Source organism: Paroedura picta, chromosome 13, assembly GCF_049243985.1.
Source record: "Paroedura picta isolate Pp20150507F chromosome 13, Ppicta_v3.0, whole genome shotgun sequence".
Classification (NCBI taxonomy): Eukaryota; Metazoa; Chordata; class Lepidosauria; order Squamata; family Gekkonidae; genus Paroedura; species Paroedura picta.
Genome location: NC_135381.1, coordinates 19333654 through 19360548, shown reverse-complemented (window position 1 = coordinate 19360548; position 26895 = coordinate 19333654). Strand labels below are relative to the sequence as shown.

The 26895-nt window shown below is 46.6% G+C and overlaps 3 protein-coding genes and 1 long non-coding RNA gene across 10 annotated transcripts in view; 3 read left to right on the top strand and 1 right to left on the bottom strand.

Annotated features, from left to right (window-relative positions):
* Positions 1-4484, top strand: part of LOC143822637 (mitochondrial ornithine transporter 1-like) — a 10940-nt gene extending 6456 nt beyond the window's left edge. For 2 of the 3 annotated variants that reach the window (XM_077308023.1, XM_077308022.1), the window contains exons 4-7: positions 209-349; positions 2083-2255; positions 3440-3598; positions 3968-4484. In XM_077308023.1, coding sequence (XP_077164138.1) covers positions 209-349; positions 2083-2255; positions 3440-3598; positions 3968-4095 — 601 coding nt within the window. In that variant the 3' untranslated portion in view covers positions 4096-4484. The remainder of the gene's footprint in view (positions 1-208; positions 350-2082; positions 2256-3439; positions 3599-3967) is intronic. The other variant, XM_077308024.1, reaches the window with a different exon arrangement.
* Positions 2098-18915, bottom strand: LOC143822639 (uncharacterized). The gene is made up of 3 exons (XR_013226220.1): positions 18355-18915; positions 15118-15234; positions 2098-2231 (listed from the first exon to the last, which is right to left on the bottom strand). It is a non-coding gene; the product is annotated as an uncharacterized LOC143822639 (long non-coding RNA).
* Positions 5966-17288, top strand: ITGB1BP2 (integrin subunit beta 1 binding protein 2). 2 transcript variants are annotated; one of them, XM_077308020.1, is made up of 11 exons: positions 5966-6114; positions 9198-9247; positions 9689-9745; positions 10924-11057; positions 11640-11758; positions 12317-12372; positions 12698-12768; positions 14043-14145; positions 14671-14790; positions 15179-15241; positions 15586-17285. In XM_077308020.1, the coding sequence occupies exons 1-11, from the start codon at positions 6051-6053 to the stop codon at positions 15871-15873; spliced, it is 1125 nt and encodes a 374-aa protein (XP_077164135.1). In that variant the 5' UTR covers positions 5966-6050; the 3' UTR covers positions 15874-17285. The 2 variants fall into 2 exon arrangements, with proteins under 2 accessions (XP_077164135.1, XP_077164136.1); XM_077308021.1 differs by lacking the exon at positions 5966-6114 and adding an exon at positions 8460-8525 and having other exon boundaries at positions 15586-17288.
* On the top strand, positions 18870-26895 carry LOC143822638 (rho-related GTP-binding protein RhoG-like). Of its 4 annotated transcripts, XM_077308027.1 has the most exons (3): positions 18926-18942; positions 22607-22847; positions 24154-26895. In XM_077308027.1, the coding sequence occupies exon 3, from the start codon at positions 24178-24180 to the stop codon at positions 24751-24753; it is 576 nt and encodes a 191-aa protein (XP_077164142.1). In that variant the 5' UTR covers positions 18926-18942; positions 22607-22847; positions 24154-24177; the 3' UTR covers positions 24754-26895. The 4 variants fall into 4 exon arrangements, with proteins under 4 accessions (XP_077164140.1, XP_077164142.1, XP_077164141.1 ...); XM_077308025.1 differs by lacking the exon at positions 22607-22847 and having other exon boundaries at positions 18870-18942; XM_077308026.1 differs by lacking the exons at positions 18926-18942; positions 22607-22847 and adding an exon at positions 18948-19078.

The window sequence follows — 26895 nt, the reverse complement described above, 5'->3', positions numbered from 1 at the left end:
ATTAGCATTTTACAGAGCACTAAGGGGAAGCGGTGGTGCCTCCAAGTGTGGTCTTCACATTGTTGGTTCATTTTGGCTGGCAAAAGACAACCTGCAATAGGGATTTCAGGAGTCTAGAGGGTCTAGATTTAGTGCTGCTTATTGTTATGGACTGGAGGTGGGTTTAGCAATTGTTATTCTCCTTTTGAGGATCTCTCTTCCATTATAGCGACTTGCACAGTGCGATTGCTGGTTCCTTTGCTTCTGTCTTCTCCTCCATGGTTCTGTGCCCCACAGAGCTAGTGAAGTGCCGGATGCAAGCTCTACATGAGATGAAAATTACAGGACAGACTGCTCTTTCACAACGCAGGTACTCTGGGACAGAGTTTCAATTTTATTTATTTATTCAATTTATTGCCTGCTGCTCCCTGAAGGCTTGCGGCTGGTTACATTCATCTGAATAAAACCCCAATAAAATCCCCTTAAAAACAGACATAAAAACCCATAAGACACGGTGGCAGACACGCCCCAGGTCTAACAATGCTGCAGTATCTTAAAGGGGGAGGGAGGAAGAAGGCGCAGGTGGAATTTGTCAATGCTGCTTCTATAGGAGGGGCCTGATCTACCTGGCCGCCCAGCGTCAACTGCAGGCCAGGTGGAGGAGCTCCATTTTGCAGGCCTTGTGGAATGCTGAATGCTCCCGCAGGGCCCACAGCTCCTCTGGGAGCTCATTCCACCAGGTTGGGGCCAGGACTGAAAAGGCCCTGGCCATGGTCGAGGTCAGGCGCGCTTCCCTGAGGCTGGGAATGAGCAAAAGATTCGAACTCTCAGAGCATAAGGCCCTGCGGGTGGCATAGGACAACAGGTGGTCCCTCAAATATACGGGGCCCAGACTGCGTATGGTCTTGAAAGTCAAAACTAGAACCTTGAACCAGATCCGGATCGCAACTGGATATGGGCCCTCCAAGATGTTCCCATGAGGACCCTAGCAGCTGCATTTTGGATCAGATGTAATTTCTGGATCAAGCCCAAAGGCAGGTCTGCATAGAGTGAGTTACAGAAATCTATTATGGAGGTGACTGTCACGTGGATCACTGTGGCCAAGTTTTCAGGGAACAGGTAGGGTGCTAGTAGCCGGGCTTGGCGAAGATGGAAAAATGCCTGGCCGGCTACTCTTTTGACCTGTGCCCCCAAAGTTAATGAGGCATCAATGGTCACCCCCAAATTCCTGGTCTGGAGTACGATCTTAAGTTGCATCCCTGCTAGGGTGGGGAGATGTGCTTCCTGATCTGTCCCCTTACCTCCCAACCACAGGACTTGGAGGGGTTGAGTTCTTGAGCCATTCAGCCACTGCTTCTAAACATCTGGTGAATGGATCTGAGGGGCATGGGGAATCCAGGTGGCTGTCCATGAGGAGATAGAGCTGGGTGTCATCAGCTGGGCCAGAGGGTGCATAAAGATGTTGAAGAGTGTGGGGGAGAGCACTGCGCCCTGAGGGACCCCACAAGAGAGCCGATAAGGGCGCGATAACTCATTCCCCACAGCCACCCTCTGTATCCGGTTATGGAGAAAGGAGCATATCCAGCTAAGAGCTGTGCCCCTTATCCCCCTCCCAGTGAGGCGATGTGCCAGCAGTTCTTAGTCAACCACATCAAACGAGGCTGACAGGTCTAACAGAACAAGCACGGACAATCCGTCTTGATCCAGCTGGTGACGGAGATCATCCAACAAGGCGACCAACACCGTCTGCACCCATGGCCAGGGCAGAAACCAGACTGATAAGGATCGAGGGCCGAAGTTTCCTCCAGAAATGCCAGGAGCCCCGGCCCTTTCAACAACCTTCCCAAGAAGCGCCAAATGTGCGACTGGTCAGTAGCTGGCCAGGTCCCACGGGTCCAACGATGGTTTAAGCGCTACAACCAAAAGTTGTCAACTAAATACTCTTACATTAAGCTGTACTCTTAAGAGTCACATGACAGTTGATGCATCTTGTGTAGTGAGTTCCCCAAAAGAGTCCTGGCTTGCTTTTATTTGTATTCAGTTTTGCTTCTTTCTTCCTTCACACTGTTTGTGCGTCACCGTATTCCTCTCATTCTTTTGCAGCTCCACATGGACCGTGATGAAGGCCATCTTCCAATCGGAGGGCCCCCTAGGTTTCTTCCAAGGACTGACCAGTACATGGCTGCGGGAGGTACCTGGCTATTTCTTCTTCTTTGGGGGTTACGAAGTCAGTCGAAGCTTCTTTCTCCAGGCTGGACAGACAAAGGAGGAGTTGGGTAAGCAAGGCTGGCTGATAACTGCAACCTGAGGTTGCCTATTGTTCTGTTCTGTTTACAAATTGGAGGAAGTTAGTTAGAAAGTCATAAGGCTGATCCAGAGGTTCTATTGGAAGAAATGCACTGAACCACGGGAACTAGACCTGCTTGCGTAGCAAAGGTGTTTATAAGAAAAGGGGGGCTGTGTCTGTCCTGCAGTTGCAACATATGAGCAGGGAAGAGACTGGACATTGAACATTGGACACGGAGGACCTAAGCACTGCCTCAGTAGTCAAGACTAAGGTAGAATTTTAATTTTTTTGGGGGGGGGGGAACTGCTACCCACAAGTGGAAGGGCTGTCCTGAAAGTCTCTTAGCCTCTAGCACTTATTTTGGAGTTGCTTGGTCTTATTGCAACTCTGGCTACAATCCCGCTGATTGCTTGGCTTTCTCTTTTGCCAATGATTGTTTGAAGATGCATAATGACCATCAAGTTGTAGCTTATGGCTTTAGGTAACCTCTTGGGAAGCAAGCAGTGAGCAGGGTCTTGGCACTCTCTTACTACTTTCCAACACACCTGGTCAGGTACAGCACTGAGGTCACACACTGACAGGGAATTACAATGGCCATCTTCCCCTAGTGGTTATGTGCATGTTTGAGAAATATTTTTTCTTGGCCAACCCTGGTAACACTGAGAACTACAGCTTGATGCTCTGCCAATATTTTCCTGCTAGATTAAAAACCCCTTACTGAAATCTCTCTCCCTTGTTCTGCTTTTCTGCTTGGCCTTTGTGCAGTTCCACCTATAAATCTGTGCCCTAGGATCCAGTAGGGAAGCTTGAAGACACTGGAAAGTTCCCACACCAAGGCATTTGGAGTCTTGAACATGTGCTTTAAAGCAGGGGTAGTCAACCTGTGGTCCTCCAGATGTTTGTGGACTACAATTCCCATGAGCCCCTGCCAGCAAACGCTGGCAGGGCTCATGGGAATTGTAGTCCACAAACATCTGGAGGACCACAGGTTGACTACCCCTGCTTTAAAGCATAGCCAAATAAACTCCCATACTGTGGGGAACCAAGTACTGCTATGAGTCAAGGGCACGGAGCATTCTGTGAGGTCTGGGGATTTCCAGAAGGTTCTGAGAGTTGATCTGCATCATCCATTTGACAACAGCCGATTACCAGTATGGCTACCTTGTTTTGTAGGAGCTCTTCCTGTCACAGTGAGTGGTGGAATTGGTGGTGCAGCCTTCTGGCTGGCTGTCTATCCCATTGATTCAGTGAAGTCTCGGATTCAGGTGCTGTCTATGGCTGGGCGGCAAGACGGCTTTCTGCTTTCTTTCCTGCACATCTTACGGACTGAAGGCAAGTGATCCATATAAGCCTGGCCTCCTCAAATGCCAGCATGGTGTAGTGATTAATCTTGGACTGGAAATCTTGGAAACTCAGGTTTGAATCCCGACTCTGCCATGGAAGCTCGCTGGCTGACACTGGATCAGTTAGTTTCTCTCAATATAAGCCACATCACAGGAATATTGGAGTAGGGGAGAACAATATTTAAGCCACTTTGGGTCCTCCTTGGAGACCAAAGTGGGGTATAAATATATATCAAAACAAATGCTAGGTGTGTGGAAAGGAACGGGCTATGCTTGGGTTGTTTGCAGATGCAGCTTCTCTCCAAAGATTGCCCTCTTCTCCCTGGCCTTACTGTTTTGCCTTGTATTTATATTGCAGGTGTGATGGCTCTTTACTGTGGGCTTATGCCAACAGTGATCCGAGCACTGCCCTCCAATGGTGCCCTCTTCCTCGCCTATGAAATGACCCAGAAAAAGCTGACCAGCCTGGCTGAAAGGACAACCTGACAGCAGTGCCTGGTCCTGGAGCGAGCGACTCATATGCAGGATGGAGCAGCACTTGAACCTTCCCCTTTTAACGGGACTGTTTACAGCTAGGCCTGAGAGAGAGAGCAGGCCTTTTTGGATTTCAGGGTGTCTGTCGTTGGGTTGAAAGCAGGAGACATTCCAGAGTAGTCTTTGTGTGGCATATGTCCTGAAGACCTGCAGTGACACTGTCCCCCCCCCTCCAAACACATACACACACACAACACAGCAGGACTTATTGGGGGAGGTAGTGAAATGACCAATTGCATTCTTCTCCCACTGCCTTCCCTGCCTCCATGTCATGCAGGCAATCACTTTGAAAGAGTATCTTTTCCTTTTTTTTACTACAATAAAAATGTGCATCTCAGCCACCTCTGGTCTATGTGTAATATTTTTATGCCACAATCAGAATGAGCCCCTGTGAGATGGGGACTAGTTCAGCATTCTCTCTTTCTTGTCTCTCACAAGTTCACACAATGTGTTGTATGGGAAATTTACATCTTTATGTGGGTTCCTAGGAAACCCAGAAATAAATTTGGTTTCTGCAATCCTGTTATGTTTCTTTCTCCAGAACTGCTCACTGAGAAGGTTTCCACTTTGTTGTTAAGGGAAAAATTAGAACATCTGGCTTCCCCAGGCTCCCTCTCTGACCACCTTTTGCTTGCCATTAGCACTAGTTCTTCCTGGTGGTGTTTAGGTAGGGTCCTCTCCCCCAGACACATGGATTGCTTTCACTGTCAGCTTGCTCATTGATTCCCATTCCCACAGTTGTCTTGAAATGGCAGGAAGACCACCTCAAAAGACCACCTCTTGATGGGTGGTAAACTGATTTGTATGATTCTAAGTGTGGCACTTAAAGCAATCTTAAATCTTTCACAAATGCTGTGTCGGCACCTACGTGGATATCAGCATAGCCAATAATCTGTAGCAGGAGGTTCAGCCTACTTTCTAGCTGAGGTGGCTGTCTGTCGATTTGAAGGCAGCTGCAGGAATGCCTCAAGTGAGTTTAGGATAAGCTGTGAAAATAGCTTTGTGACATTTTGTCAGTGCAAAAGTAAAAACTGCATCTTCTTTCTGTGCCTACCTGCAAGGCAGAAAGATTACTTGGTTCTTATATGTTGCTTTTCTCTACCCAAAGGAGTCTCAAAGCAGCTTGTAGTCACCTTCCCTTTCCTCTCCCCACCACAAACACCCTGTGAGGGTGGTGAGGCTGAGATATCCCTGATATTACTGCTCAGTCAGAACAGCTCTGCCAGAAGGAGTCTCAAAGGGGCTTCCAGTCTCCTTCCCTTTCCTCTCCCCACAACAGACGCCCTCTGAGGGAAGGGGGGCTGAGAGAGCCCTGAGATTACTGAAGAAGAGTTGGTTCTTATATGCCGCTTCTCCCTACCCGAAGGAGTCTCAAAGTGGCTTCCAATTGCCTTCCCTTTCCTCTCCCCACAACAGACACCCTGTGAGGGAGGTGAGGCTGAGAGAACCCTGATATTACTGCTCAGTAAGAACAGCTTTATCAGTGCTGTGGCAAGCCCAAAATCACCCAGCTGGCTGCAGGTGGAGGAGCACAGAATCAAACCCAGCTTGACAGATTAGAAGTCCGCACTCCTAACCACTACACCAAGCTGGCTTCAACCAGTGTTGGTGTTGCATTTGTAAAGTAATGTGGGCAAGGAAAAAAAACAGTCTCTGAATCAAGCTGCTCCACGTGACATTCCTTCTCCCTGGGGGCAACCAGATGATTCTGGAAGGCTGAGCAGTTGCATGCCCATTTTTGGGTTAGGCTCCAGTTTCAAGCCCACCCCTTGGCTGCTGCTAAAGATAGCCAAGCCTGATTTCTTGCACTGTCGTGGAGAACCTTTTAGTAACAGAATTACCTGCCTGAAGCAGGGCTTGCTCTGCCTGGGACCAGGAACTGGCTTTTTGAGTACCACATTCAGGAGATGGCTTTGCTGTGTTACAACAAGGGCTGTGGGCAGAGGTTTGACCCAGAGAAGAACACCCAGGGTAAGCTGAGATTAAGACTGGGGAATGGCTGGTCTGCTCCGCAGGTCTCTGAACTCCCACAAAGCCTTCCTTTGAATTTGCCGGGAGTTACAGTTTGCTGCCAAGAGTACATGCTTGGATGACTAACATTCAAACGTAGCTGTTATGTGTAGCCAATTTTTCTCTTCTGACGGGTCTTCGTTGCCTTTAGCAGTTGCACAATTGGCAGATTCAACAGGTGATGTGTCTTCCAACAGGCAGGGACATGCGCTGAGATTCCCCTGTGAAATTTCTGCCAGTTAAAACAGCAGGAGTCTGTACTAGGAAAACAAAGAGGCAAGTAGGGTTTTCCCAGAAGAAAGTGGTTTTGTTATCCAGGTTCCAAATGGACACTGCAGCATCTCATGAAGCCCTGTGATAGGGTGATAGAAGCCATCTGGTGCAGACAACAAGGCCATATGAGTAAGGAGAAGTGCCTCTGAGCATAGTTTCTGATGTCGCAGAGTAATCATAGCTAGTCCTCATACATCAGTGGGGGAGGGGGGTTGTCTCCAGAAATGCTGGGAGTGGGTGGCCATGGACAAATTCTACCAGCAGCCACATGAGCAACGGTGGCAGAGGCAGCATGTGACCTATGATAGCTTTAAAAATTCTGCTTTATTTTTTGCATTGGGGAGAGCTCTTAAAGTCCCTCCTCAGCTTTGACATCTGGGGATTCTGGAAAGCTGTGGATGCTGCTGGCAGGCAAGTTGTGGCAGAGGCCTGTTTCACGCTTGGGGATTAGATAGACTGGGCTGTAAACATGAGCTGTTTACCTCACTCCCCCCAACCCAAGGAATGTCAACTTTGGAATGTCTCTTGAGGAGGGTAGAGATGGAGGTGAATGGGCTCTGGTCCTCTTCATCAGGTTCCTTATTCCACTGTGGTGCTCAACATCCAACTGGCTGAGCTTTGTTCCAGAGGAACTCCATAGAGGCGGAGGACTTCCACTCCTAAAAACGGTTGCTTAAGTGACTGGTGGGGGGGGTCTTTGTGGTAAGGGTGGCACACCCTTATCCATATTTTTGCATAAGAAATAACCCAAAGAAAAAGCCAATTTCCTCATTTGACATATAACTTGTTTTAGCCTCTCTTTGGATTTCCATTGGATGCTACGAGTTCACACTTTGCTTTCTGCATTTGGACTTTCCTCCCCTCCTTTCCGAGGCTGAAATTCCCCTTATGTTTTCTGCACTGAGAGTCGGAAGGAGGCAGCCTCCCATGATGCTTTACTCCCTTTCCCCAAAACTTATTTTTTTAAATGGTACCTGCTTCCACTTTTCTTTTTGTTACGCCCCTTAATTCCACCATTCTGTGCTTTCGATCGCCTCCCCCCCAAAAATATGCAGTATCTTTAAAAAGTAGGCTATCATGTTACAATGCTGCTGCAGCAAGACTGCCACTATTTTTTTATAGTTAGAAACAACATTGTACCATAATCAGCCCCTTTAAAAAAAGTCAGATTTGGGGGAGGTAGGGTTTTTTCTTTTTATGCAACAATGGTTGCAAAATTAGTACTGGCTAAGAACTGGAAATCCCTGGAATTACCAACTATTGGGTTATGGCTGTACAAAGTTGCTGATCTTTCGAAAATGGTGAAACTTACATCCATAGTCAACAAAAGGCCAATCGAAGATTTCCAAGAGCAATGGAACTTTTATATAGAATATATCTTGCTAAATGAAATTCAAGAAGATAATAGGGACGGGGGGGATGAGGGATTGGGATTCATTGTAATCAATTATTTTTCCTTTTTTTCTTTGTATACTTAAAAAAACAAATACAAACATTTTCCCTGAATGGCAACCCTGAATTGGATTCTGCCTTAAAAATGAAATTGCTGTAACTGGGAATTTCTTAACTGCATGATAAGGGAGACAGCAATTCTAGTCTGCATCTGGAAGTGTGGTTTTTAATGCGGAAATGGACAGAAAAATTAGCCCTTTAAAAATGCAAATCTAAATGATATCACTAGTGCGGAAACAGTCAAGGTCTAGAATGCAAATGGTGTTCTGATTGTCACCAGGTATGCAAGCTGCTTACAGGATAGAGTGTAACAAACTATGCAGCAATCTGCAGGTGCGGGTTGAGCCCCAGTGGTGAGCAAAGGGACAATCTTTCCATGCTCATGGCCACAATCTTTGCATGTTGCTGAAGCTGGCACTCTCCCCCTTGAGATATCATGAAGCTGCTATATAGAGATAAACCATAGGCCTATCAGGAGCAGTATTCTCACTGACTGGCAGTGTTATTCCAACATTTCAGGCAAGGTCTTTCACATCACCTATTGTCTAGGTGATCCTTTCATTTGGGATCTTGGGGACAGAGCATGGGCCATTCTCCATACAAGGTAGATGGTCTACCACTCAGCCACTCTTGGACATTGGGTTATGGTAAGCAGATCAGGAGCAAGCCTACGTCAGAAATGCAAACCAATCTAAAGCCTAGTTTCAGGGGTCCTTGGCTGGGAAGTTAAATAGATTTGGACCTATGAGTTAAGTGGATTTGAAACTGGTATAATATGCTGTGTGAGCAAAGAAAGTAAAGCCGTTGTGTAGGAAAATGACACCAGTAACATCTGCAGAACTAGAGCCTGCTGCACAAGGATTGTTCAGCCTGAGAGCTGCATCAGGATCTTAGCTTGCTTTTGGAAACTTCATGTTGAAGCTGGCTCCTTCCCATTTCCAGTTCTGTCAATGACCATTTATGCACTGGAGGTTTTGTGCCAGGCTGTGGGCTGGAGCTTTAGTCATGGCAGGTTGCCCCACCTCTTCCTGCGCCCACACGGAGGAGCATTTGGCCTGGTGCACCTCATCGGCCCCCGATTTGTGCTCCTGCATGGGAGCTGGGGCAGTGAAGTTCCCAGTGCATAAGCAGTCAATGAAAAGCAATCTTGGGCCAGATGTGGCTCCAAGGCTGTAATCTGGCTGCCTCTGGGGCCTGAGATATTTTGATACACCCTTTTACCCTTTACCAATGAGAACAGCAAAGCAGCTGGCCTGGCTGTGAGAATGACAGACTTTGGATGACATTGCTGCTTGCACTCTTTTGTCTCCTGTCCTCAGACTCCTGTCTCCATCACCCAGGCTTCCCTGTCTTTCACGATGTCTTGAAGGTGAGTGGGCCTGAGGGCTCCATTGAGGCTCTTTGAACAGAATGCTTCACAGGGGATTTCATGGATGCTGGGCAATTAACAGGTGTGAGGACTGAAAGGGAGGGATTTGCACAGGGATGTCTATGTAGCATTTCTAGTAGCCTGTGAGGCTTGTCTTTCTTATGTCTGTTGAGGCCAAGTAAGCATTGTCTGGCAAGAGGCTTTTGCAGGGGGAAAGCAGTGGTTAGGGAGTATTTTGTTGGCAGCTTCTCCCTGCTGCATAAGAGAGAGCCTTGTGTCATGTGGAAAGAGGTGCTCTTTGCTGTCCTGAGCTGCTAGTAGCTTTCCAAAAAGTACTTTCCCAGATGGTTGCTAGAAGAACATCTCTGGACATCACTGGCAACCGTATTCGTGGTTTCTGTATTGAGGAATGGGATGTTCATGCTGTGTTGTTGTCTGTAGGGTTGGTCTTGCTGCAAGAAACGAACCACCGACTTCTCAGAATTCCTCTCCATAAAGGTACGTGTATCCATTGTCCCGCAAGTGATCTGTCTGGCTTTGCTCTTTATGGCTTTGCCTGGTTCCTGTTTGAGGTCAGGGGTTAATCCCTGCTAAATCATCAATTCTAATCAGGTTTTTTAAATTTGTGACTTGTCCTGTCTTGGAATCTTGGGCTTAATTCATCATGTGAGTTAAATGTAATTTAAATTCTGATCTGGATTGCCACTCCATCTGCAGGAGGAAAATATTACCTTAAAGGGGACAATAGTGCAATGGTTCTGGCCCCCTAACTTAGTTTTGAAAATGTAATTTATCAAGTCAATCTTCTACCAAGTCAAACCATTGGTCCATGTACTCCAGCAGGGTCAACCTTGTCAGGTAGAGAAAGACCAGCTCGTTGTAATTTTTTAGCTGGAGATGTCAGGGTTCAGCTTTGGCTCCTTCTACAAGCAAAGCACTTTGCAAAGCAAGTAGCTGGTGCATGGAAGAGGTTACTTCGAAAGAGGAGCTAGTGTTCCCTACAATGCAACTATGACAGAGGGAAGCAGTCATGCATGCATGTACTCACTAAGAAACTTGCACGTTGATCTCATGCTTTCCTGTTCTCACAGTTTTGAAATCCTGAAAATGTTAATATTTTGTAGTGCTTTGATATGTGAATGTACTGTGAGAAGTAAGAAGATACATATCTTGGAAGTCAAGAAAATTTTAGAGCATTTCTCACTGCTTTGAGAGTTATCATTTCATTAAGTTTATTTATTTACTAGGGCCCCATTTACAGAGCCCATTGCATTCAGGAATACAACAGGCGCTAGATTGGGGATGTGTGGGGTGGAAAAACTCTGCAGATGGCTTTTCCCTCCCCCTAGGACCTGAAAAGGCTGCAGGATGGAGGCCCCCGGGAAGCGAACTCACTGGCAGGGATCTGCAGCCTTTGAGCCTTGGAGGGAAGCGGAAGGAGGAGGGGGTTGCCAGGGGTGGGAGATGGAAAGTGAGTGGCTGACTGCTGGACAGACAGGCAAGCCGACTGGAGGAGGAGGCACTCAGGGGCGGGACAGCTGCCCGGAGAGGGTGTTAAGCACTGAGTGGCACTTAAGCTATGAGACCAGCTCCTCCTCCTAGGCCTTACCAGAAATATTAAGTAGAACAGATTTATTAGTACAAAAGGTCCAACTGTGTGCATTTTGTTTTTGAAGGGCTGCACAAAAGGGTATCACAGCAATGAGAAGCCCCCAGAGCCTGAAGAACCAGAGTCAAAAAACAAAACCTGCTCTGAGATCATTGTCCAGGGGCCAAAGTCAGCAGAGATGATGGAGCGCGAGAGGCCCAGGTGAGCTTCTGGAATGGTCCTTGCATGAGCTTCCCTTCTGGGGCTAATGATGAGACTGGTTTAGGAAACATTTCACAAGGGTCTATCTAGTCAAGCATCCAGTTTCCTACTGCGCCCAGCCATAGGCTTTCAGGAAGCCTAAAGGTGGAATGTGAAAGCTAGAGCCCTTCCTTCTTTTCTCTGTCCAGCCATCTGGGTTCAGGGTAGCCTGCCTCTCAACTGGGAAGAGCTAGATTCATATCTAGAGGCACCTTCAACAAGATGCGTTGCATATAAGCCTTCAAGAGTAAAATCTCCCTTCATCAGAATCTTGTAAATCTCTAAGGCACTTCTGGACTTGAATCTAGTTAGGCTACCCTCTGAAACAGAACTGGGGAGGTTTTAAGGTTTTGTGGCCAATAGCTATTGATAGGCCTATTATTTCCCTGGAACTGGACTAATGTTTAAAGCTGTCTGAGCTAGTGGCAGAGAGTTCCATGAGCTAAGCCTGCCTTGTGTGAAGGAGGAGCCAGTGTAGGGGGGTGGTAGGGCTAGTTCTTAGCCTTCGAAGCTCTCCCACCCTCTCTTGTTGGTTTTCTCTAGTCCAGATGAACCAATGAAACTACTGCCGGTGAAGGTTTCTGGGTCCTTGGAGCAGGCCCTAAAGAAGCTGGATTTGTCAGCCAAGGAACAACCAGCTGTGCAAGGCACTGCGAGCCCTGGTGAGGAAGAGGCCAGATTGGGAAGGGAAGCGCATTGTGCTTGGGATTTGTGTGTCCTTGTCAGAACTCTCAAGAAGAGTCTGAAGGCTGCATCCCCCTGGCTTGAGAGATTGCAGGTTTAAAGGGACAAACTTCCACACTGTAGGTGTGTGTGGCTGGCTGGAAGTAGCTTTTGGTTCTGGGAGGATTGGGGCTCCAGTCCTCATCTCTATTGCCAGGGCTGGATTCAGCTTGATAATGAAACAGCACAATAGCCCCCTGCTGAGTTTGAGGGTCCTTCTCTGTTTGGCAATGTCCATTCCCTGCTGCAGGAAAATGTGAATGATTGGGATTCAGGAATAAAATACTGATTGTATGGCAGACTGAACCTGACATTTGCAGACACACCCCGGTCCCAACTGGCTTGCCTTTTTTGGAACTGAGATAATGTGTGCTTAGCCTCCTGATCCAGGATTTCAAAATCTTGAGGCTGTACATTAGTGAGTGGAGTGTATGTTGCAGTTGGCTAGAGTGGGGGCTGTAATTTGGAGTCTTCCAAAGTGTCTGACTCTGTCGCAGGTGCTGTCCTTCAGGTGAACCTTGGTACAACCTGCAAGAACTCTGGCTGCAAGGTGGTGAGTTGTGTCTTTGCTGCTCCCCTTGTGGACTTTTGCTGGACCTGCTTCTTGCCTCGTGGCCTTGGAACTGCCTCCCCAAGGAAGTGGTGCTTTACCATCATCAGAATTCCCTCTAGCACCAAATGTGGAGGCCAGCTTTGAACTGGAAAGCATGGCTCCTTGACTTTGGTTGTTTGCTGTACCTAGTGGCTGCCAAAAGAAATGCATTGTCAAGGCAGAGACTATGGTGTGGGGGAGGTCAGTAGCCCCCCCCCCCAGCAGGAGGGGCACAGGGGGCATTCTGGGCTGCTTTCTGACCCTTTCTTCTTCACTGGTCTTCCAGGTTTACCAAGGGGAAGAGAGCAATATGGAGACCTGCATATTCCACCCTGGGATCCCCGTCTTCCATGAGGGGTAAGAGGAGGAGTATTCCTCCATTCACCTTTCATGTCTTTCCCCAACTGTTTGTCTCAGATCAGTAACAAGACTTGGAGCTTCTGGCCTCTGCCTGCCAAGGACAGACCTGCTAGTGCAGGGATTTTTCTAGCCTCTAAGCTGGCAAAGCGATATCTGTGTTGGTCAGGGTAAATATTCTGAGGAGACAGCAAGAGTCATTATTGCAAAGTTTTCTTTCTTGCAGCGTGTCCTGTGTTTTTCATACAGCCTCACGTGAGCAGTGAGTAATTCCAGGAAGCCTCTGCAGGACCATTGTTAGAGAGCTGGAGCCTTCTTCAGCAACTTTGCAATGCCCAGTTAACTTACAAACTGCACAAAGGTTGCAGGTAGGGCCTGGAGATATCTCAGAATCACAAGGGATCTCCAGAATAAAGAGATCAGTTCCCTGGGAGAAAATGGTAGCTCTGGAAAGTGGGCTTATGGCATTTAGCCCTGCTGAATTCCCTCTCCTCCCCAAACACCACCTTCCCCAGGCTCCATCCCCCAAGCCCCAGGAATTTTCCAAGCCAGAGTTGGTAGCCTTCATTGCAGGGCACAGAAGCAACCCAAGCATACAGGCTGGCAGTAGTGGGCCTAAGCAACATCTTCCAAAATAAAGGTTTCCAAATATTTGTTTTCTTCCATGGCACAGAGCAAATCCACTTTCCAGCCATTCAGCTGTGACTGAAAATACTTTGTATGAGCAGCTGAATTCTGCTTCTTATTTATTTAGAATATTTCTGTGCTCCCTCTTCAGACTCCTGCTCGATGCAGCTTACAATGAAAAACCAAAGTGTATAAAAACAAGCCATTAAAAAATAAGCCACTAGACATTTAAAAAAAACCCTATCCATACAACAGAAGCAGACTTTTAAAAGCTGATAAATCCCATAATTAAAAGCTGGGGTAAAAAGAGGTGAGATGGCTAGATCCCTACAAGAAAATAAAGTAGGTACCTGGTGGGCCTCAAGAGGAAGGGGATTCCAAAGATAAGGTTTCACCATTAAAAGTCCTGTTACTAGTTGCCCTATGCCTCACTTTTGAAGTTGGGGGCACAGAAAGCAGGACTCCAGGTCTTTTGTTGATACCCAAGCAGTTCTTGACAACTTAATGTGACCTCTTAGATAAAAGAGCTGAATTCCTAATCATTGTACCACACAGTCCTATTCCTTTGGCTGGCAAGGCTTAATTCTCAAGCCAGATCTTTTGCCTCAGTTCTGTGCTTCTAACATGGGTTCCTTGATCCTCCCCAGCATGAAGTACTGGAGCTGCTGTGCAGTTAAAACAACAGACTTCACCGCATTCCTGGAGCAGAAAGGCTGCAGCAGGGGGAAGCACACCTGGCTGAAGAAGCAGGTCAGGAATTGTCCCATAAACTCCTCTGCCTAGGTGCTAGATAAGAGTCATGGAAGGATTTGTATGGTGTGCTACAAAAGTCTGTGGATGGCTCTCTCCACACCCTAAGACCTTACCAGATTTACACCCTTAGCCAAAAGCCATCAGGATGAACAAGGCTGCAGGAGAGAAAGTAGCAAAACAGAAAGTGAGTGTGTATGTGTGTGTGGGGAGGGGGGGAGGAGAGCAAGTCCAGAGGCTGAACCATTCTATGTGCTCTTCCTCAGATGCTAACTTGTCACTAGGTAAGTCCCCCTTTCTCTTTACTGCACTTTGTGGCTCAGAGGTGAAAGTGGAAAGCTACGCTGGAATTCTTTGCAGTTTGGTGGCCCAGAAGGTCTCCTTTCTTGTTTCAGCATGGCACCTACAATACTGTCCTTAATAGCAGCAATATGAGGGGGTGGGAGTGGTTTTTACACTTCCTAGTAAAGTTGCCAGATCCTTGAACAGAGGGTTAGATTGTTCACTGACTCTTCTTGGCAACAGGACAAGAAACTGGTGTCTTGTCGGCAGGACTGGCACCAAACCAGCAGCCAAGTAGTGGTAACCGTCTATGCCAAGACCCCTCTGCCAGAGGTCAGCTCTGTGAAGGCCAATCGCACTGTGGTAAGTGCAATTATGCCATGAAGTCTGGGTGGGGCTTGATCTGCATGGGGAATTTATATTGGTGAACCACTGTAGTCTCCATCCAAATGAGACTGAGAGTGGGGGGGGGGGCTCTTGGGGCATGTCAGATCTAGAATACAGCCCAGATCACTGAAGCTCCTTCCTCTGTTCAAAGCAATGGCTCAGAGGCAAGGAATCTGTTTTGCATGCAGAAAATTCCAGGTTCAATCCCCAGTATCTTCAGTTTAAAGAATTAGGTTGTCGGCAATTTGAAAAACCTCCACTGGAGACCTTGGAGAGCTGCCAGTGAGAGTAGACAATACTGACCTTGAGCCATCAACGGTCTGATTCTGTAGGAGTCAGTTTTCATGTGTGTCCTTATCTGCAGCTTGACCTTGATATCATCTTTGAAGGAGACAAGGTTTTCCAGGCAGAGTTGGATCTCTGGGGGGTAAGTCATAAAAAATGATTTGGGTTGTGGTCATGGTACCTGCCGCAGGTGAAGCCACACTTATTGAGCCTGTCATGCCGCTGCTGGAGTTGTTCCAGAAACAAAAGCCCCCTAATATTGCAGTTCCAGAGAGTAAGAATGAAAAAAAAACTCTGCTATGATGGGAATCTTTGAGCTGGCTCCCTAGCAGAGGCAGGTGGCCTTGTTTGTGTTGCCACTGTGGTCATCTTTTAGCTGCTGGGCCACTATGCTGCATAACAGGATCTTCCCAAATTATCCTGGCTTAAAGGTTCTGTTCTATCGGCTGACAAAGGTCAGGAGTCATTTCTGTGGTCTTCTTCCAGGTCATCAATGTGGAGAAAAGCTCTGTGACTATGGTTCCCTCCAAGGTGGAAATTACCTTGCAGAAGGACAGCCCGGTCACCTGGGCCAGACTGGAACACCCGCAGAGCAGATCTCAAGCCAAGCAGCAGTTGGAGGCAGATGCCTTGGAAAGCCAGGAAGCCAGAGGAGCCCCTGAGGAGGAGGAGGAGGAATCTGATGACAGCTTGAGCTGGTCGGACGAAGATGAGGAGCAGTGGCAGGAAGGCCAGGGCATGACCCTTTCTAGCCCATTTTCTAATGGCAACTGAGTGCATGCATCCACCAGATTCTGAGACTGGTGAAGGAGACAATGGCCAGTTTCCACTTTAAGGACTACTCTGCAACAAAACAGAATGGGAGCAGCTCTGTGGTACAGGAGTGGTTGCTGTTTGATAGAAATACCCACTGTTCCTCTGCTCACCAGATTTTTAGGGCTGCCTGGCACGTTTTAGAAGGGAGTGAAGGGGGGGGGGAGAGCAAGGGATGGTGGAAATAGGCATCTAAAATGTCTCAGCCTATTTTAGTGTGCAGCTCTTTCTTATCCCTGAAATAAAAGATGCTTCTGTTGAGTATGGGACAACATAGAACATTTCCTTGTCACCCTATTTACACATGGTTAACTATATGGGGAGTGAAACTGACCAGTGTGTGCACATGCCAGTTTCTCCATGGCTCTGAACAGAGTTGATTTCAGGCAGCCAGACTCTCATTTGGTTTCTTTCCCTACCTGGCAAAACTAGACTGCCTTACAGTAGGAACACATAGTCAACATCCCAGACAGCACTTTCTGTATTTTCCATCTCCCATATGGTCAGACAACTAGTATACTGCTAATGCTACTGCTGCCTCTTGGCCAGCTCCATCAGAAATGGAGGAAACAAGGCCATATAGCCCATTAAGGCCATATGCTGAGGCTCAACTTACCCATCATTTGCACTAGACAAACTTCCCTTTCCTTTATCAACATCCTCCTTTTACCAGAGGACTTGATACAGTAAAATCAAAATTCAAATAACAATTACAGAAGCATAATAAAAAAAATTATGCCACTAGTAAAATTGTGAGATTGTCATATTTATGTTTGGCAGGAGAGAAATATACTATAGTAGAGAAGAATTGGGCAACGGATCATGAACAGCAGGACTAACAGCAAAAAGGAAACTACCGTACCTGAGGTTCAGCAGTACTTGCTCAAAATCAGGGAAATCAAAAAACTCACACTGAGGACCAATGGTCACAGGATAACAAAACACGAACACTGGGCTCAATCATGCCAAATGTACAACAACAGAACTTCCTATTAGCTCTTTATTTCTAACCTGCCACTTAGCTTTACAGGGAGCTCAACATTAGCAGATAACTGGCAGGCTGGAAATAAAGAACTAACAAAATTCTGCTGTTCTCTGACTGCTGGAAAAGGTGGTGCTAGGGAAGGTGTGCCTTTAGGAAGGTTAAAATCCATTCTTTTAAAGTTTAAAATGCAATCCAGTCCGCAATGCTGCCCACACTTGAAAGTAGTCAATCTGCGGCTCTCCAGATGTAGTCTATGGACATCTGGAAGGCTGCAGTTTGACTACCCCTGGTTCAAACTATGTTTTGATCTGCACTCCTTGTCCATCTCCTTTGGTATGGAAGTCATAGTCCTGGACCACAGATGCTCATTTGCCACACATATTTGAGCAGAAGGTAAAACTGATGTGGTTTATTTTCCTGATACTCGGACAGGAATTATGCCCACTGACTCTGTTTTGCCAAGCACATGACCTCCTGCTGCTCCAATGAGCCTAGGTACCATATGCTTCAGTCTGTACTTAAAAACTGCCTTTTTATAACTATAGTTTCCTTTAGTAGAGTCCAGGAGGCAGTGAGAGATGGTTATGCTCGTCTCTTATTTTGGATCTATGGAAGAGGATGGTTGAAGGTTCAACAGCTAGCATATGGTGCTACCTTCAACTCAGTCAGGCTTACCTAGCTCACTGGTGTAATGTCTGACAGGCAACAATAGCTCAAAAGGAGCAAAATCTTCTCACACCCTGCAAGAACAAATCCTTTTCATGTGAGACACTGAAGATCACACCTAGGATCTTCTGCATACAAAGCAGGGCCTATGTCATGAGACAGACCTGAACTGAGCAGCCAAAATCTGTACAACTATAAATGCACTTGAGACCACTTGCTAAGGGCAATCCCCAAATTGTTTCTATCTAATATAGTAGTCTTGGGCATATGGCAGGCAAGTTTTCTCCAGGATTTGATGCAGTTGCATTTGTGGTCTGGGCTTTTCTGTCAAGACACTGATGGAAGTTGCAGTGAAGTCTTGCCCCACCAGCTGCATCATCTCTTGGTACTGCATTACAGATGTGGGTGAAGTGACACAAAGCAGCATTAGATGTCTTTAAAGAAGACTGGTTAAACCTCCTGCAATTTTAAAATCTACATTATTTATCATCTGCCTTTCTCACTGGGACTCAAGTTGGATTACACAGAATGAGACAATACTAGCAATAGAATAGGGGAGTATTCTATAAATGAAATAGAACTGAAGCAAAGTCTTAACCTGACACATTAATAAAGGACGCAAGGTTACATAATAGGCTCCAACTTACAGTAAACCTATACAAAATAGATAGCAAGATTGGCTATGGTAGCTAATAGCCTGTTATAACCCTAAAATAGCCTCCAGTCCAGTTCCAAAGGCAGAGTGTCTTTGAATACCAGCTGCTTTGGACAGACAACGGAGGAGCGCTTACTTTCTTTCCCCGGTGAGCTTCCCAGAAGTATCTGTTCGGCGGCTCCACACTCTTAACGTTCAATCCACCGCCCCCGAAGCCCGTGGAGGATCCGTGCCGGCGGCCGGGGCATGCTCCCGCCTTAACCAGCCTCGGTTCTTCTCGCCTTTCCTCCAAGGAGCTGGGCTCCAGTCATCCTTGCGCAGTGGACGAGAAGCCCTTTGACAGGTCTCCTCAGAGCGAGCGGTGAGAAAGGAAATGTCCAGTTCCTGCAGCTCTAGATGTCTAAAACGTGCTTTTAGTGGCCGATTTCTGGTTTTAACAAAAGGTTCTCGAAGCGGCTTCGTCGCTGACAGCAGCGGATATAAAGGTTCGAAATGAACCGAGCACGCAAAAAGTCTTTCCCAACCTAGGCCGCTCCCGGCCGCCGTAGCTCCCCAAGGAACTACATTTCCCAGAAAGTTGGCGAGGCATCGTAAAATCGCCTTTAGGAGAGGGAGGGCGCCTGCGCCTTGTGAAGGCCGGGGTGGGGAGTGGGCGGGCTCTGACTGCCGGATACTGCTTCGCTTGGGCCGGTTGCAGGAACCGGGATTGCGCGCGGGGCCGAAAGTAAGGCTGGGCTGGGCTAGGCTGGGTGGGGAGCAGAGCAGAGCAGAGCCCACCCCTTAGTGGTGTCCGAGCGGCTGTAGGTCGGAGCCTGCCGCGCCTGAAGGCTACGGGCGAGCTGGGAGCGGCGGCGGCGGTGGTGAGAGGCGGATTTTTAAAAATGTGGCTCCATATAGGCGTATCCCAAAGTGCCGAAGCAAGCCTTGGTTCGCGCGTGCAGGGGCTGGGCACGGAGGGACTAGAATGCCGCAGGGCGGTCACCCGCTCCCTGCTTGCTTACTGGGTTGGCCAGAGAACGGGGGTCGAGCCTTTCTTTCTGTGGGGTTACTGGTAGGGATTTTTTTAAAAATTAATTATTTTTTTGAGGAAAGAATTGCTCAGAGCCAGGGATCCCTCACCTGCTGTGTAAAGTGGTTTAGGCTGGCCGACTGACTCAGCACAACAAAGTTTGAGGCCAGTAGCACCTTTTGAGATTTATTCAAGGTGTGAGCTTTTGTGGGCAGGCACACGAAAAGTCACGCCTTGAATAAACCTTTGTTGGTGCCATTGGGCTCAAATTTTGTTGTGCTACTTCAGACCATCAGGGCTACCCAGTTGAAGCCAGCTGACTCAGCAGTCTACCTCCTTGTTTTCCTGGATACTTGCACTCCACCTAAGACCCGTTTTGGTTTTATCTGGAGATTGGGGGAGCAGAGTACCTAGTCTGCCAGCTGACTAGAGTCGACTTGGATGACATGGGGATTGCAGCTGGCTGCTTGCTGAAGGTGTATGGGCAGGAGGGAAAAGGCTGCCCTCCACCCAAACTCTGTGCCTCTGCTGCTCTAGAGCTCTGTTTGGGTGGGAGGGCATCTTTCCATTGCCCTTTGCCTTAAATAGAGGGAATGAGTTCTGTGATTCCTTCCGTATGGGTATGTATTTAGGGAGTGCTAGTGAAGGGCGCTGGGCCTGGCCTGAGGAGGTTGCATTTGATAGTGCACTGCGATTTGATCCTTCTGTAGTTGTGGTCCTTGACTGACTTTAGAGTAATTATATCAAACTGAATTGGTGACTATTTTAGGCTTCTTTTCAGGTCCTGGGCCTTCTTGCATCCTTATTTATTTATAGTCTGTTTTTTTTTTGACTGGGATAAACCAGTATTACACAATCCTTTTTATGTGACTTTCCAATCTCTGCCTTCTGGCAGATATAATCATCTTGAGGATTAGTGGAATCCTATACTGGCAACTCTTGCAAAATTCTGGAACCATGAAATTATCTCTGGGTTTAATTTTCAGTTGACAAAAATTATAGCCTCCACAGAGTTATTGAATGCCATGGAATGGATAGCTTTGGGATCTCCAGCGGCATCTGGCACACACCGTTTCTCAGCCTGGTGGTTTATAAAGCCAATGTTTGGTAAACCATCCCAATCTTCATGTTCTTCCAAAGTGATATGAAGGCTTGGCCAGTTTTATAGATGGTTTGCGGGAAGCATAGATGGTGATCGTGTCAACCAAGGGACAGTTTTGCTGAAGGGTTTCAGTTTGGTGTAGTGGTTAAGAGTGCTGACTTCTGATCTGGCATGCCGGTTTCAATTCTGCACTCCCCCACATGCAACCAGCTGGGTGACCTTGGGCTTGCCACGGCACTGATAAAACTGTTCTGACTGAGCAGTAATATTAGGGCTCTCTGAGCCTCACCCACCTCACAGGGTGTCTGTTGTGGGGAGAGGAAAGGGAAGGTAAGCTGCTTTGAGCCTCCTTCGAGTTGAGAAAAACGGCATATAAGAGCCAACTCTTCTTCTTCTAAATCTACAAAATATTGCAATTGCATGTATTTTCTGGGAGCGAGTATAATGCTGGCAAGGAGATGGTTTTACACTAAGGCCTGCCTTGTAGGATTTGTCACTGTCTTTCCCTGCGGGTGTGGCAACATCTGTTACAATAGAATTGTATGCCTGGAGGACAGGGTGTTTGGGATGCCAGGTGGATCTGTGTTTCCAAGCCTTGTAACTTCAGCTGTTGACTTTAGAGAGCATTCTGACATTAGCAGGAAGATTTTTGTTTTGTTCTAAATACTACTTTTTCACCAGAGCGTTTTGATCCTGAGTAGAAACTATGGTGCCTTACCCCCTTCCTCTTCCTGCTTTGCTTTCTTACCACTGACAGGAAACAGAAAGCAAAAGTCTTGTGATGCTTTTCAAAAAATTATTTTCAAATGTAGTTTTCAAAGTAACTGCTGCTGTACACTCAACCTGGTGTTTCGGAGGGGTTTGCTTTGCACATTCTATGGGGTATCCTTTATTTATTTATTTTTATTTCTTAAATTTATATGCTGCCCTCCCCTGCGGCTCAGAGCGGGTTACATAGAACATGAGAGAACATGGAGCAAGTACAGCATAACTCAGTAACAATGTCTAATAAAACAACAGTGGTAACAGTAATAACAGTAACAACAGTAATAACCATGACAGTGGTTTAGTAATTGGTTGAACAACATTAACATGTTAACTGTCCCATGGTTAGTCAATTCAGAGTTCATGGGGAAGGGTTCTGGGGGGCCCAATAGATGTCAGTTTGGCTGACCTCAACCAAATGCCTGGTGAAAGAGCTCCCTTTTGCAGGCCCTGTGGAATTGATCTAGCTCCGGCAAGGCCCTGGTCTTTTCTGGGAGCTCATTCCACCAGGTGGGGGCCAGGACAGAGAAAGCTCTGGCCCTGGTTGAAGTCAGACGAGCTTCATTGGGGCCAGGGATTACTAGTTAGTGGGAGGTGGCAGAGTGTAGATTTCTTTGAGGGGTATAGGCAGAGAGGCAGTCCCTTAGGTCAAGGGTAGTCAAACTGCGGCCCTCCAGATGTCCATGGACTACAATTCCCATGAGCCCCTGCCAGCAAACGCTGGCAGGGGCTCATGGGAATTGTAGTCCATGGACATCTGGAGGGCCGCAGTTTGACTACCCCTGCCTTAGGTAAACTGGGCCCAGACCATGTATGATCTTAAAGGTGATTACCAAAACCTTACATCTGATCCAGAATGCTGCTTGGTCTGGCCAAGCCCATACCCCAACATGGCCACCCTGTCCAGACAGGGACCGGGAGGCCATCCTAGCTGCCAATGGAGGCTCCCGCTGGGCATGGGAGGTTATTCCAGATGCTCTCCGGGATGACCTGCCCGACCGGCATGTGCGCAGCCCAAAGGTTTGCTGGCTGCAGCCATGTCGAGGGGCCCACTTCTAATGCCCATTTTATTCCTAGCTGCAACGGGCTTTCTGGCTAGCTTGATTATAGATAAACTGTTGGCAGTCAAAGCTATCTTTGTCAGTCAGATATACCCTGAAAATCTGGTTGGTCTCCAGGATGCTACTGGACTCGAATCTAGCTGTTCCACTGTAGACCAAGATGGCTATCTTCTGAAGCATAGCCCATAGGGGACTTTTTGGGTACAGCAGTATTGGTTCATTATGTGTGTAAAGTTTTGTGAAGTCATAGCTGACTAGTAGCAATTCCAGCAAGGGGCTTTCAAGGCAAGTGAGAGGTAAAAGCAGCTTCTGTGGCCTTCCTGTGCAGTCTTCCTTGGTGCTTTCGCTCCCAGTATCTACCCTGCTTAACTTCTGAGAGCTGGCAGATCGGGCTGTGCCACGTAGCCTTCCCTCCTCACTTCGTTTATTTATTACTTTTACCAAAATTTAGTACTGTACTGATGAGTCATCTCCAGCTGGTGCAAAATACTCTGGCAAAATCCTGGGGAACTACAGGACACAGTGATGGAAGTTTAGGGTGGGAAAAGTCTGAATGTGGATGGCTACTGTTATGTGAATCCGAAGCTCAAGGGGCAAGACGACATGGTGTTGCCCAAGAACATTGTTAATTGAGTTGACCACAAGAAGTGCTCAGTGAAGGAGAAGATTTGACGCAAAGAGCAATTAGCTTGGTAGGTTGCTCTTTGGAGAGTTATCCTGCTAATACATGTTTTAGGAGGTGCAGTTGTTAATATCCTGGAGTGGGCACTGTACTCTTCTTAGCTGGTTTCTGGCTCAGCAAGAAGCTGTATCTTGGGAGCAAACCATTGCCTTGTCAAGAATGACGCTGACAAGTTGCTTCTTGTTTGGGCTAGGTTAGAAGTTCCAGTCTGAGAGCATGTAACACTTGGCTTGGTATTTACAGGTGAATTCCATCCCTGTAAAGTCCATTTTGAAGGTCCTTGAGCAGCACTACAGGATATTAGATTTAAAGTGCTGCAGGCCAGTCTAATTATGCTGGTGAATCTAAAGCTTCTCCCAGTAACTGCTTTGAGCTTTGCTCCTCTTTTGGACTTCAGGCCTAATATTTATTTATTAATTAATTCTTTCTGTTGTAACTCATACTCCATTAATTCCTGCCTGTTGTTGAGAATGCTTCCTTTGATCTGAGCTTTTAGAATCTAGAAATGTTGAGATAGGGCTGACCCCCCCCCCCAAGCATGTTGCAGAAGCTTTTGTTGTAGTGTGTAGTAACTGTTCCTCTTGCTACTTGATTCAGAGGTTGAGCTTTATTATCTGCAGTACTTTTTCTAGCAGCAAAGTCAGATAAAAGGTAAAGGTAAAGGTTTCCCCTGTGCAAGCACCGAGTCATGTCTGACCCTTGGGGTGACGCCCTCTAGCGTTTTCATGGCAGACTCAATACGGGGTGGTTTGCCAGTGCCTTCCCCAGTCATTACCGTTTACCCCCCAGCAAGCTGGGTACTCATTTTACCGACCTCGGAAGGATGGAAGGCTGAGTCAACCTTGAGCCGGCTGCTGGGATTGAACTCCCAGCCTCATGGGCAAAGCTTTCAGACGGCTGCCTTACCACTCTGCGCCACAAGAGGCTCTTGCAAAGTCAGATACTGGAACAATATGGGGAGCATTAAGGTTTTCTGAGTACAATTAACAAAACCAGAATATATTGTTCAGAAGGAGGCTAAAAATTGAGTCAGTTTTCAGCCCTACAAATTATGATTTTACGTGTGATTGCCGTTTAACAGTGCCCAAGTCATGGCTTTGGATTAATCCACAGGAATTACCTGTAGCTCATTCCTGGTTGGGCTGTCAGTCTTCTTTTTGCCACTTCTGAAATAAGAGCTTATATTCCTTATGGATTTAATGTTTATGTATGTATATATTCTGTAAGATCTGGTTAACTCTTCCTGCAACATTTGTAAAACTGCCTTTTCTTTTTTGTTTCTTGGACTTCTCTGACTTTATCTTTGTTTTGTACAGGACTTTTCCCTTCAGGGCAAAAGAATGCAGACGATTAAGTGCGTTGTTGTTGGAGATGGTGCCGTGGGAAAGACCTGCTTGCTCATCAGCTATACCACCAATGCATTCCCTGAGGAATACATCCCCACAGTGTTTGACAACTACAGCGCTCAGATGACAATGGATGGCAGAATGGTTAGCCTGAATCTCTGGGACACTGCAGGCCAGGAGGAGTATGACAGGCTGCGCACCCTCTCCTACCCTCAGACCAATGTGTTTGTGATCTGCTTTTCCATTGGGAGCCCTTCTTCCTTTGCCAATGTGCGGCACAAGTGGCACCCTGAGGTCTCTCACCACTGCCCTAATGTGCCAATTCTTCTTGTTGGCACCAAGCGGGACTTGAGAAGTAACATGGAGACTGTGAAAAAGCTGAAGGAGCAGAGCCTGGCTCCCACCACGCCACAGCAGGGGGTTTCACTGGCCAAACAGATTGGAGCAGTCAAATACTTAGAGTGCTCTGCACTGAACCAGGAGGGTGTTCAAGAAGTGTTCACAGAAGCTGTGCGGGCAGTGTTGTATCCTGTGACAAAGAAGAACTCAAAGAAGTGCCTTTTGTTGTAGACACCAAGTAATGTGACTCAAAGATGGGGGGATTGAAATATTTGTGAGACTCCTGAATCTAATTGCATCTTGCACTAATGGCTCTAAAGAGAATTCCTTGCAGCAAATACAGTTCAGGGTACCAGGTCCAGCAGACTGAAATGAGCAGTTTGATTCCAGGGTTAAGGATCAGCTTTTCCAGCAGATTTCTAGTGCCTCTGCCTATGTAGTTCTCATCTCTAGAGCTGGGAGACATCATAGCCAAACCCCTTCTCCACATCAAAAACTGAAGATACAGTCCTTGACAGAGACACTGACCAGATTTTTAATTAAAAAAAAACATTGCTGCTTTTCCTGGCCATTAGTTGCCAATCAGCTGTCTTTTGTAGACAGGGGTGTGCCTTTTACATAATTGAGTGGTTTTGTCATATCATAAACAAGTTTGGATTTTTAAGTATCTCTGCTGTGGCATATGAATCTTGGTATGCTAATGATATAGAAAAGTTCAAGTTTAAAACCATGTATAATGATGGAGATCAAACATTGAGAAATGAGCATTTCATAAAGAGGATTGTTTAATAATATCAACCCAGCATCGTCTCTCGTTAGGGCCTAAGATATATCTTAGTGGGATATATCTGAGACTGACTGTTCTTGTCTTTCCTTTTGAAGGCTGTCCCTACTCACAGCCTTTTAGATTAACCTTTTTGTGGGATGGAATGAAATGTCCTTTCTCAGTTATTGAAAGACCATTCTCCCGCCCCACCTACCGTAGGAAGCAGCCCCAATTGCATCTCTGCTTGATCATTAGCACCCTCAGTTAAAACAGCATACGTGTCCCATTGGAGACCACCAGTAATCATACATTTAACAGTACCTGGTACTGCTGGATATTTACTGTACCCAGCTTCACTACAGGTGCTCTTAAATGTCTATGTTTTTCAAGTATTTTAGTAATCTGTCTGCATCAGCAGTTCTTGTATGTGGTGTTAGTAGCAGCAGTTAGCCTGCTGTGTAGAAGAAAAACAAAACTATGCCCTGGATTGTTCATTCTCTCTCCCTCCCATCCCCTCTGCCTATATAGTAACTTTCCCTTCTTGAAAGATAATTATGCAAATGGGTTTCATGAATCTGTATTTTTCATCAATTTCATCTAGTGGTATTAAGGAGCTGAAGACCAAGTTTGAAACCTGCAATTAAGATTTTTTTTTGACAGGCTGGCGCTTCACACTTTTTCTGGCCAAGGGCAGCTTGCTTAATTGAATGCATGTGTTAGTGGCTATTCTTGAGGTAGTAGTATGAGCATCACTTTTGTAGGGCAATCCATGGAGAAAAGAACGATTAAGAAATTGTGTGCCACTGCTTTGTTTGGAGCTGATTCTGCCATGAAAATTAGCTTTGTGAAATAGTGTTTCCAGCTGCAACCCCTTTATCTGATAGTGGAGAGCAAAAGCTGAATTTGCTGGAATGTGGCATTTTGGAATTCTGCTTGTGATCTGTTCTTCCTGTATATATGCTGATCAGGTGGGTAATGAAGTTGGCCCCAAAACTTCAGCAAATCCAGCATCTTTCTCATTATTGATGGACAGAATTTGCATTTGATTTGATGCCAACTCCACCAGAATTTCTATCAATGAAGTGCCATCCCCACTCACTTCTGCTTGGGTTTTCTGTCCTTGATCTAACCATTCTCAGGGTACACAGTGGAGGAAAATACTGTTTTTGATGTCTAATGATTGCAGCTATTGACAATTTGCTCTCACCATTTTTTTTATTGAATTAAAGAAAATCTTTTTACCAGATGGATCATTCCTATTTTTATTAGGCTGTGGTGCTCTGAGCCCCAGAAGTGCTACAGACTAAACTTTGTAGGACAAAAGCTTTTGATATTCAGTTTAGTGTATAATTTATGGGACTTAAAACCTTACAAAGCCTTTATTTTCTGCCCTGTAGAAAGAAATTTTGGGGTGTTTGTGGGGGGGGATTTCCCCCCCTGGTTGATGGGTGGGCCACATGTGCCTTAACATGTGAAGGGAATTTGAGACTGTGGTACTGAAACATACACTGGCAACTGATTTTATTGGTATAAACATTTGTATGACAACTAACAGTTATTTTTAAATTATGCAGAATTAAATTGTAATAAACAAAGGAGAAACAAAG

Excerpts from the sequence above, each read along its gene's own strand:
- LOC143822638 (XM_077308025.1), top strand. The coding sequence starts at position 24,178 with ATGCAGACGATTAAGTGCGTTGTTGTTGGAGATGGTGCCGTGGGAAAG.
- ITGB1BP2 (XM_077308021.1), top strand. The coding sequence starts at position 8,462 with ATGGGCCATTCTCCATACAAGGTAGATGGTCTACCACTCAGCCACTCT. Across the intron at positions 8,526-9,197 it reads CTCTTGGACATTGGGTTATG|ACTCCTGTCTCCATCACCCA; the intron begins GTAAGCAGATCA and ends TCCTGTCCTCAG. Across the intron at positions 9,746-10,923 it reads CAGAATTCCTCTCCATAAAG|GGCTGCACAAAAGGGTATCA; the intron begins GTACGTGTATCC and ends TTGTTTTTGAAG.